At 46.6% G+C, this 10,368-nt stretch overlaps 1 protein-coding gene across 1 annotated transcript; it reads right to left on the reverse strand.

Moving 5' to 3' along the window:
* Positions 1 to 968: 968 nt before the first annotated feature.
* LOC116984990 (lectin BRA-3-like) lies at positions 969 to 9,847 on the reverse strand. The gene is made up of 6 exons (XM_033039351.1): positions 9,742 to 9,847; positions 9,594 to 9,664; positions 8,693 to 8,835; positions 3,824 to 3,964; positions 1,762 to 1,870; positions 969 to 1,036 (listed from the first exon to the last, which is right to left on the reverse strand). The coding sequence occupies exons 2-6, from the start codon at positions 9,646 to 9,648 to the stop codon at positions 969 to 971; spliced, it is 516 nt and encodes a 171-aa protein (XP_032895242.1). The 5' UTR covers positions 9,649 to 9,664; positions 9,742 to 9,847.
* Positions 9,848 to 10,368: the final 521 nt, after the last annotated feature.

Below are 10,368 nucleotides of genomic sequence, written 5' to 3' on the forward strand. Positions count from 1 at the left end.
CAGATATCAGGACTGGGCTTTAGGAATGTCCTGGAGAGTTTAATTTGTGAAGAAAAAACACAACCGGTCATTATTTTATCCCATTCTCTTCCAAATGGGAGTAAATCCTATCTCAAAGAATCCCCTCCAATAGTTCTCTACCACAGGTGTGAGGCTCACCATCTTCTAAACTTCTCGATTATCTCTGCTTCCTTTTAATAATGGGATGATAGTGAATACTCGCTGGTCCTCCGAGACCTCAGCCGTGGTGAGCGAGGATACTAAGATCTTCATCAAAGCCCCTACAATCTCCTCTCTTGTCTCTCGGATCCTCAACTCTCTGACCCACCATCCACACTCAGTGAGGATAGATGACATCACCTGCTGTGCAATAATTCTCAGCAAGGTGCCCCGCAAAGGTGCGTTCCCTGTCACAACTATACTCCCCGTGTAATGTTGAGTTAGTCCCACTATCTCTCTCACTCTCCCTCAGGCCATTGACTGGCGGGTTGGGCAAGGCTTGACTTCCTTCACATCATGTTCCGACACCTGTGCTGAGGAATTTCTGGTCCCAGTTCATCTTCTGCAGCTCACCCACAGGACTGTGAAAGCTCTCTCCCTGCAACTATTCCACTAACTCCCCATGTATCCTCTCCACAGCCTTTATTTCTCTCCCAGGTGCGGTGTCCGGGACCCAACACACCAGGTGCGGCCGAAGGACAAGAGTTCATTGTGTAAAGTCTGTGCCGCCTTCTCCTCAGCGCAGCACTGAGTGCAGAGGTGGGGAGGAAGCAACAGTGGGACAGGAAGGCAGCGAGAAACTGGACTCACACAACACCAAACACACAGCTCATGATGCAGTTCTCTTTATTATTGGCTAAGAAGCTAAGTGAGTACAGTCACCACAGACAGTGAGAGCGGCTACAAAGAAATCAAAGCATTGGATCCACTGCTGGAAAGGATGAGGGGATAATTCTGGAGTCTTCTAATCACAGTCTGTAGGAACAAACATAACGCCTGCGTGATCGACATGACTTATCATTCCATAATCCCGCACCTAGAAGCAAGAAAAGAGGAAAGCATTTACCGGTTTGTCCACAAGCAAAATGCTGCAGATTCCAGAAATCTGAACTAATACTGGAAATATTCAATTGGTCACTTAGCAAGTGGAGAGGAAACAGAATGTTCATTAAGGGAGCTGTTACAGTATCTCTGTTCCTCTCTCCACAGATGCTGCCTGACCCACTGAGTATTTCCAGCCTTCCCCCTCCCTGCATCCGACCCCATCAACACATCCGTCTGTTCCTTTCTCCATCTACCTCTCCCTTAAGTACATCTGTGCTCTCTGCTTCGATTACATGCTCCTGATCCCCACCTGCCCGCCACGCCCAAGTCAAGAAGATTTTCTCTCTTCTCGCTTTGATTTATCGGTGGCTATTTCACATTCACACAGTAAATCTGGTTTCACACTTGAGGAAACATCCTCTTGACATCCCCCTATAAATCATTCACCACTGTATCTTCCTCTAACTCCAGTGTTACCCCCTTGTACATTCCTCCTGCACAGTTACACTCGGTGTCTGTTCCCCTGACTCCTGCATTACATCCCATATATCCTCCTCTCACTGCTGGGCAGTCAGTCCAGTTCTGCAGAGTACAGAACCCATGAGGTTGGTTCACTCCCTCTGTGTAACTGCTGGTCTGTGGAGGTAATCTCTTATTCAATACAGTATCTGAAATCAACTTCCAACAAAACAATATTTCTGTCATTGTTACACTTACGACGAAAGTTAGTTTCCACACAATCTTCGTTGTGAAGGTTATTAGGTTCCCCACAAGCAAAGCGTGAGTATCTGTATGCAGATCCATCAATCCATTTGTAATGACCTTCCTGTGGGTATAAACAATGGTCATTGCTGTTGGAATGCTGAGTAAGCTGCCACATAACAGTACAGGGAGGAGCTGTACCTGAGCTGGAGTGAGAGCAGAATAAGAGCAGCCGGGACAAGTAAGGCAGTGGATGGGAGTTTAAACTATGGACTGGCAGGGTGGGGAAATCTCATGGAAGTAACAGAATCTTTGGGATGAATGTGACAGGATCTGAGAGTAAAGGTCAGAGAAGAGGAGCAATGGTAACTCAGAAAATGAGGAAAAGATGGTAATTCCACACAAATACAAAGTAGGATCTCCCAGAGAAAGTCGGTGAACAATGAAGAAAAGAACTGTAGACCCCTGCAGACCAATGAACACAGAATGCCAAACCCAACAGGAGATGGAGACAGTTAGTTGTAGCACGGAGCCTGTTGTGTGTGTGGAGGAGTGGAACACTGGGCACTTCACCCACTCCCTCGCCCCTCCACTCCCACCGGCACCAACACTGCTCCTCCATTCAGTGGGTCTTTGGTGAATTTTACATTTCTTTGCTCTTCAGGGACCGGCCCAGATCAGGAGGACATCTGGAATATTCACTGCCCAGCCCAAGAACTCGAGAGGCTTTGAATGTGTCTGAAGGTTTAGCGGATCCATTCCTCGGGGGAGTGAATACCCCAAACTATTACTGACCTCCAGCAGGTTATTTAAATTCAATGATTCATTTCTTCCTTCAGAGAGTTTCAGGGGAAAGATTAACCGGAAGGATTAACCAGAACCAGGGACTGTGGAGAAAGGGTTTGTGAATAAATGCAGTGGTACAGGAATTCACATAATTTATTCAAAGCTGTGGAGACCAGTTCTCGAGGGATAGAGTTGAAAAGCAGAGGTTGAGTGGGACTGGGATAGAACCTTGGTAAGACCACACTTGGATACTGAGCACAGTTGTGGTTTCCATGACATGGGAAAGGCACAAGTACACCAGTGAAGGTGAAAACATATTTCGGGGAAGGCTGCAGAACTGAGACATGGTACTTCCCAACAAAGGTTGGACCAACCATTGCCCTTTCATCCACCAGTGGCTGAGGGTGATCTCCCTCTCCCTCTTTCTCTCTGAATGTGTCTACCTGCTGTAACCGTGGAGCCATAACTACAATTAACACGGATATTAAAGGCAGATGCCTGTGTGTGGGGTGGCTGAGTGGGTCACTGGGACCCACCTTCAAACTATGGCGATGGAATAGGGTCGACGTGGAGAAATGTTTCCACTGGTGGTGCAGTGGAAAAGCCGGGTGAATAAATATAAAGTAGTCACTGATCAACCCAGAAGCCTCATCCAGAGAAACCCTTTTCCCCAGAGTGTTGGTGATGTGACTGACTGTGGTGAGGGGGCATTGAGACCGATCAGAATCTCACGTTTAGGTGGAAGACAGTGAAGCTGATGAGGGGGAAGGAAAGTCCCAGTGACGGTGTGAGATGAAGGAGGGTGAGAGGAGGCTCATGTGGAGCAGAAACAGACATATGAACATGAGGGATTTCATTTGTTCACAGGACATGGTGACAGTGACCGGACCTGCATTTATTGTACTTCCGTGATCATCCTCTGACCATGTCAGACGGCAGGTAAGGGTCAACACATTGATGGATCTCTGGAGTCGTGGTGAGGCCAGACTGGGGAAGGAGGGCAGATTTCTTACCCTGAAGGACAACAGTGAACCAGACGAGTGTTTACAACAGTCCAGTAGTTTCAGTCCCCATTACTGATGGTAACTTGTTTCTCCAGAGTGATTGCAGTTTATTTACTTGGATCCAAACTACGTACCTATGAACAACGATGTGACCCCAGAGATCCATCAATGTGTTGACTGTAACCTACTCTCTGATATAGTCAGAGGATGATCAAGGGGGAACAACAAATGCAGGTCTGCCCAGTGTCATGAGGTCCTGCAAGATAACGTGTCACTAATAAACTTACACAGCATTTGTCGTTGAGACCAATCCAAGCGGTTTGTCTTCCTCCATGCCCAAGCCAGATCACTCGGGAAATGAATGCGTTTTCACAGTACGACCTGCTAGAAGCCAGATGTCCATGACGTCCTACGCATCTGCAGTGATGCTGAAAACAAACAAAGTATTTTATCTCTTGTTTCAACCACCGTGTTTCATCCCCTTGTTCGTCATTCAGTAAATCATCCAAAGTGAAGTGGACATTCAGCAACTTTGTTCCCTTCAAATAGAGGTCTAGTTCTTTAAACACTTTGGTGTCAACTCCAGCTCCGTGTTAACTCCTGGATGTGGAGTTTCCCCTCAAATCCCCAATATTTCACCCACTGGTCCGAGTGATAGACACCGGAGCCCACGGCTGCAGTGAAGCGCACCCTGGAACACAGGGACTCATCGCAGCAATTCAACGAGAAGCTGTGCTGTGAGTTCATGGGATTAAACCAGCATGGCCAATGTTCCCCAGGCATCCCAGCGCACACTGATGCAGTGATAGAGCTGCTGCCTTACTGTGCCAGTGACACGGGATCATGGGCATTCTCCTTATGGAGTTTGTATGTTCTCCCTGTAAACAAGTTTGTTTTTCCTGGTGCTCCGGTTGTAGTCAGAGAGTGATGCAGTTTGGAAACAGGCCCTTCGGCCCACCTCGCCCACACTGGCCAACAATGTCCCAGCTACACCAGTCCCACTTGCCGGTGCATGGTCCATATCCCTCCAAAACCTGTCCTATCCATGTACCTGTCTAACTTTTTTTAAACAATGGGACCGTCCCAGCCTCAACTACATCACAGTATGGTATGGCAACTGCTCTGTCTCCGACCGGAAGGCATTGCAGAGGGTGGTGAAAATTGCCCAACGCATCACCGGTTCCTCGCTCCCCTCCATTGAGTCTGTCCAAAGCAAGCGTTGTCTGCGGAGGGCGCTCAGCATCGCCAAGGACTGCTCTCACCCCAACCATGGTCTGTTTACCCTCCTACCATCCGGGAGGCGCTCCAGGTCTCTCCGTTGCCGAACCAGCAGTTCCAGGAACAGCTTCTTCCTGGCGGCTGTCACTCTACTCAACAACGTACCTCGGTGACTGCCAATCACCCCCCCCCCCCCGGACACTTATTATTATTTATTCAAATCATTTGCTATGTCGCTCTTCCAGGGAGATGCTAAATGCATTTTGTTGTCTCTGTACTGTACACTGACAATGACAATTAAAATTGAATCTGAATCTGAATCTGAACTACCTCCTCTGGCAGCTTGTTCCATACGTGCACCACCTTTTGTGTGAAAAAGTTACCCCTCAGATTCCTATTAAATCTTTTCCCCTACACCTTGAACCTATGTCCTCTGGTTCTTGATTCCCCTATCTGGGCAAAAGACTGTGTATCTACCTGGTTTAATCCTCTCATGATTTTGTATACCCCGATAAGATCTCTCCTCATTCTCATGCACTCCATGGAATAGAGATCCAGCCTACACAACCTCTCCCTATAGCTCACACCCTCTGGTCCTGGCAACATCCTCGTAAATCTTTTCTGAACCATTTCAAGCTTGACAATATCTTTCCGATAACATGGTGCCCAGAACTGAACCAAATATTCTAAATGTGGTCTCACCAAAGTCTTTTACAACTGCAACATGACCTCCCAACTTCTATACTCAATAATCTGACTGATGGCCTAAGTGCCAACTTATCTACCTTATCTTCCTGTGACTCGACCTTCAAGGAACCATGCACCTGTACTAGATCCCTCTACTCTACAACACTTCCCAGAGGCCTACATTTACTGTGTAGGTTCTGCCCTTATCCAACATCTCAAAATGCAACACCTCACACTTCTCTGTATTAAATTCCATCAACCATTCCTCCGCCCACCTGGCCAATTGATCCAGATTCTGCTGCAATTGTTCGCAACCATCTTCACTATCTGCAAAACCACTAACTTTTGTTTCATCAGCAAACTTGCAAATCTTACCCTGTATGTTCTCATCCAAATCATTGATGTAAATGACAAACAGTAATGGGCCCAGCATCGAACCCAGAGGCACACCACTAGTCACAGGCATCCAGTCTGAGAAGCAACCTTCCACCATTACCCTCTGCTTCCTTCCATGGAGCCAATTTGCTAACCATTCTGCTATAGTATCCCTCCTTGGACCACATGCGATCTAACCTTCCAGAGCAGCCTAACATGTAGAACCTTGTTGAACTCCTTACTGAAGTCCATGTACACACCATCTACAGCTCTGCCCTCATCAACCTTTTTGGTCACATCTTCAAAATAATCGATCAGAGTTGTAAGACACGTCCTTCCACTTACAAAATCATGCTGACTATCCCTAATTATGCTTTGCCCATCCAAATGCCTGTATATCCTATCCCTTGGAATACTCTCAAGTACCTTACCAACTACAGATGTCTGAAGCATAGAAACATAGAAATTAGGTGCAGGAGTAGGCCATTCGGCCATCTAGCCTGCACCGCCATTCAATATGATCATGGCTAATCATCAAACTCAGTATCCTGTACCTGCCTTCTCTCCATACCCCCTGATCCCTTTATCCATAAGGGCCTCATCTAACTCCCTCTTAAATATATCCAATGAACTGGCCTCAACTACCTTCTGTGGCAGGGAATTTCAGAGATTCACCACTCTCTGTGTCAAAAATGTTTTTCTTATCTCGGTCCTAAAAGATTTCCCCCTTATCCTTTAACTGTGACCCCTTGTTCTGGACTTCCCCAACATCAGGAACAATCTTCCTGCATCTTCCTGCAACAATCTTCCTGCCTGTCCAACCCCTTAAGAATTTTGTAAGTTTCTATAAGATCCCCCCTCAATCTTCTAAATTCTAGCGAGTTCAAGCCGAGTCTATCCAGTCCTGAAGAAGGGTATCAACACGAAACGTCACCTATTTCCTTTGCTCCATAGATGCGGCCTCGCCCAGCATTTTTGTCTAACTCCAGATGTTAAGCACACTGGCCTATAGTTCCCAGCATTTCCCCTGAAGCCATTCTTGTAAAGGGGTACAACATTTGCCACCCTCCAGTCTTCCGGCACCTCTCCTGCATTTAAGGAGGACTCTGAAATTTCAACCAGGGCTCCTGCAATTTCCTCTCTAGTTTCCCACAATGTCCTCGGATATATCAGATCAGGCCCTGGAGATTTGTCTACCTTCAAACAGGACAGTACCTTCAGTACCTCTTCAACAGTAACCCTGACTGCTCTCAAGACAATTCCAGTGACTGCTCTCAAGACAATTCCAGTGACTGCTCCAATTTCCTCCATCCTACTGTCTTTCTCTTCTGTAAATACAGAGGAGAAATACTCATTTAGGACCTTGCTCATCTCCTGTGGCTCCACACAATGGTGACGGCTTTGATTCTTGAGAGGTCCCACTCTCTCTCTCTAGTTACCCTTTTCCCCCTTATGTATTTATGAAACTTTTGGGATTGTCCTTAATGCTACCCACCAGAGCTATCTCCTGGCCCCTTTTTGCCCTTCTGATTTCCTTTTGTAGTTTATTTCTTTGTTCCCAGCGGCCTATACCTGTCCCATGCATCCTTCTTGTTTTTGACTAATGTTTCAATTTCCCTCGTCAGCCAAGCTTCCTTATGTTTGCCGGCTTTGCCCTTCACTCTAACGGGGACATACACGTCATTAGCTTTCTTCAGTACACTTTAAAACATCCCACTTGGCCGATGTTCCTTTCCCCTCAAATAACCTGCTCCAGTCAACTTGAGCAAGACCTTCTCTCATACCCTCAAAGTTGGCCTTACCCCAGTTGAGCATTTTAACGCGTGGACTCTCTCCGTCCCTATCCATAACTATCTTAAACCTAATTAAATTGTGGTCACTGGTCCCAAAAGGCTCCTCCAATCACACTGCATTAACTTTCCCTTCCCAATTTCCCAATACTAGATCCAGTGTTGCCCTCTCACATGTGGGGGCCTCCACATACAGCTTAAGAAAACTCTCCTGAACACTTTTGAGGAATTACACCCCATCTGAACCCTTCACACTATGATATTCCCATTCTATTTTAGGAAAGTTAAAATTGCCTACCACAACAACCTTATTTGTCCTGCAGCTGTCGGCAATCTCCCGGCACATTTGTTCTTCTAATTCCCCTTGACTATTTGGGGGTCTGTAGTACACCCCCAGCAAGGTGATCATCCCTTTCTTGTTCCTCAGCTCCACCCATAGAGCCTCATTATATCAACCATCTGTAATGTCACCTTTGATCACTGCCGTGACATTCTCCTCAACCAACAATGCAACCTCCCTTCTTCTTTTTCCCTCACCCATGTTTCTCCTGAAGCTCCTGTACCCTGGAACATTGAGCTGCCAATCCTGCCCCTCCCTTAACTAGGTTTCAGTCATGGCTACAATGTCCCAGTCGCTCGTACCTATCCATGCCCTAAACTCATCTGCCTTACACGCCAGGCACCTTGCATTAAAATACGTGCAGTTTAACCCAACCCTCCTTCCTCACTCTCCGCCTTTCCCCTGCTTATTCTGTGCACTAACTTTTCTCACATAACCCTCCATAGCAACTTCTAGCCTCTCCCGTACTTCTGTCCTGCACGAGATCCCACCCCTCTGTCAATCTACTGTAATTTAAACCCGCCTGTGTAGCATGAGCAAACCTTCCCAGTAGGATGTTGGTCCCTCTCCAGTTTCGGTGCAACATTCCATGATGTGAAGGTTTGTCAGTTAATGGACAACTGTAAATTGTCACTAGTGTGTGTCGGACAGAACTAGTGTTGAGGGATCGCTGGAGTCTGTGTGCTGCAGGGCCTGTTTCCAAGCTGTATCTCTAAACTTAGCAATCGCTGGTTTCAGGGACTTACCTCAGCACATCCCCATCGCAATTTCTGATGGAAAAAACGGTAACAGGATCTTGTAGGATGATAATAATGCCAATGTGAACGACATCGTCTATGACATCCAAGGTTCTGCAGAGTCTCCTCTGGTTCGGTGGAATTGTTTGCTCCTGGAAGATAAAGAGAATGAGGATTTTAAACCAACATGCCGACTGAAGAGTCGTCCTGAGTGAGACCTATTGCCTTCTTTTGGCACATATCCTCTCATACATCTCTCATCCATTCATGTCTATGGACATGTGTAAGTGCCTTTTAAATGCTGTAATTCTACCTCTCTGCAATGCTTCCTATTGCACCTTTAAAATGATCCACTTGAACCTTGAACCTATGCCCTCTGATTTTACATTCCTCTGCACTGTGCCCTTCTACCCTACCCATGCTGGCCAGTGATGTGGCCAGAGAATTGGAATTACATTTCTATTGACCACCATAACTACAACCATTCTCTGTCTCTGTCCATTGTACCATTGCCAGCACTCTGGCCATCCTCCCTCAAGCCTCCATCCTCACCCTCACAGTGGGCAAGTACAATGCATCCATTGCATTGGACCAGTGCCTGCAGAACCTTCTCCTCTGCAACCCTTGGGTTCCTGACAGAGAGTCACATATCCCCCTTCCTGCAACTCTGTCTTCCTGTGAAGCGTCACCGTGGATAAATCTCTGTCTCCTGATGTGGAGGAGAGTCTCCAACTCACCTTCCAACTCAGCAGCTCTGAGATGAGTATCCCAGACAAGAAACATTTCCTGCCACATCCCGACCAGTCCCAATGACCACAAATTCCCATGTTCCACAGTCCCAACACAGTGCCTGTGCATTCATTCCTCACACCAATATATTTCTAAAGCTCCTGGAATCAATGGACCTTACCTGCCACATCACTGGCAAGCAGTGCGGTCAGCACCAAAACCCACACCAGCATCATGTTTCCTTCCTCGAACCTGAAACACAAGAAAACAATTCATCATTAGTGTCAAGTTTCACAGTGAAGGTGGGCATATCCTGCTGCCGTTCCCACCTCTCTCTCTCCCAGCTCTCTGTGTCGATGAGGTTTCCAATGCTGTTGCATCCTTATATACGTGTAGTTCTGGCATCTTGGAGGCTTTTGGAACCATTGGAATCAAACTCAATTGGCTGCAGCAATCTACGTAAAACTTCTGATGACCAATCACTGACTGACAGATTAGAACAAGATGAACAGGAAGTCACAGAAATGTCTTGTGAGCTCCATGTGTGACTGTAGAATGTGGCACTGTATCTGAACACTGAGGGGTGGAAACTGTAGATTGTATTAATGGCCCCATTATGTGTTTATGGTATTAGGGTCTAATGAATATTATCAACAGGAACAATTAAGATGTAACATTTAGACAAATACATTATTATTGACCCAGAACACCTCACTAATTCCTTTACTCACTCTGGTCTATTTCCTCTCCTTTTCCCATCACAGTGGAAAGTCCCCCTCCGTCACTGATTCAGGAAAGTTTGTAATCCATTTGTAAGAATTGGTTCAATTCAACATCTTGGCCACTTTTCAACATGGAGCTGGAGTGAATCTGGCCAGAAGGAGCATGGAAAGATGGGGAGATAATGGACTGCTTGATGCTTGTTGCATTTCCAGGCACAGCTGAGGGAGATGCCT

This window comes from Amblyraja radiata, chromosome 21 (genome assembly GCF_010909765.2).
Source record: "Amblyraja radiata isolate CabotCenter1 chromosome 21, sAmbRad1.1.pri, whole genome shotgun sequence".
Taxonomy (NCBI): domain Eukaryota; kingdom Metazoa; phylum Chordata; class Chondrichthyes; order Rajiformes; family Rajidae; genus Amblyraja; species Amblyraja radiata.

Excerpts from the sequence above, each read along its gene's own strand:
- LOC116984990 (XM_033039351.1), bottom strand. The coding sequence starts at position 9,648 with ATGATGCTGGTGTGGGTTTTGGTGCTGACCGCACTGCTTGCCAGTGAT. Across the intron at positions 3,965-8,692 it reads TGCGATGGGGATGTGCTGAG|CATCACTGCAGATGCGTAGG; the intron begins GTAAGTCCCTGA and ends GTTTGTTTTCAG. Across the intron at positions 1,871-3,823 it reads GTCTCAACGACAAATGCTGT|GAAGGTCATTACAAATGGAT; the intron begins GTAAGTTTATTA and ends TTATACCCACAG.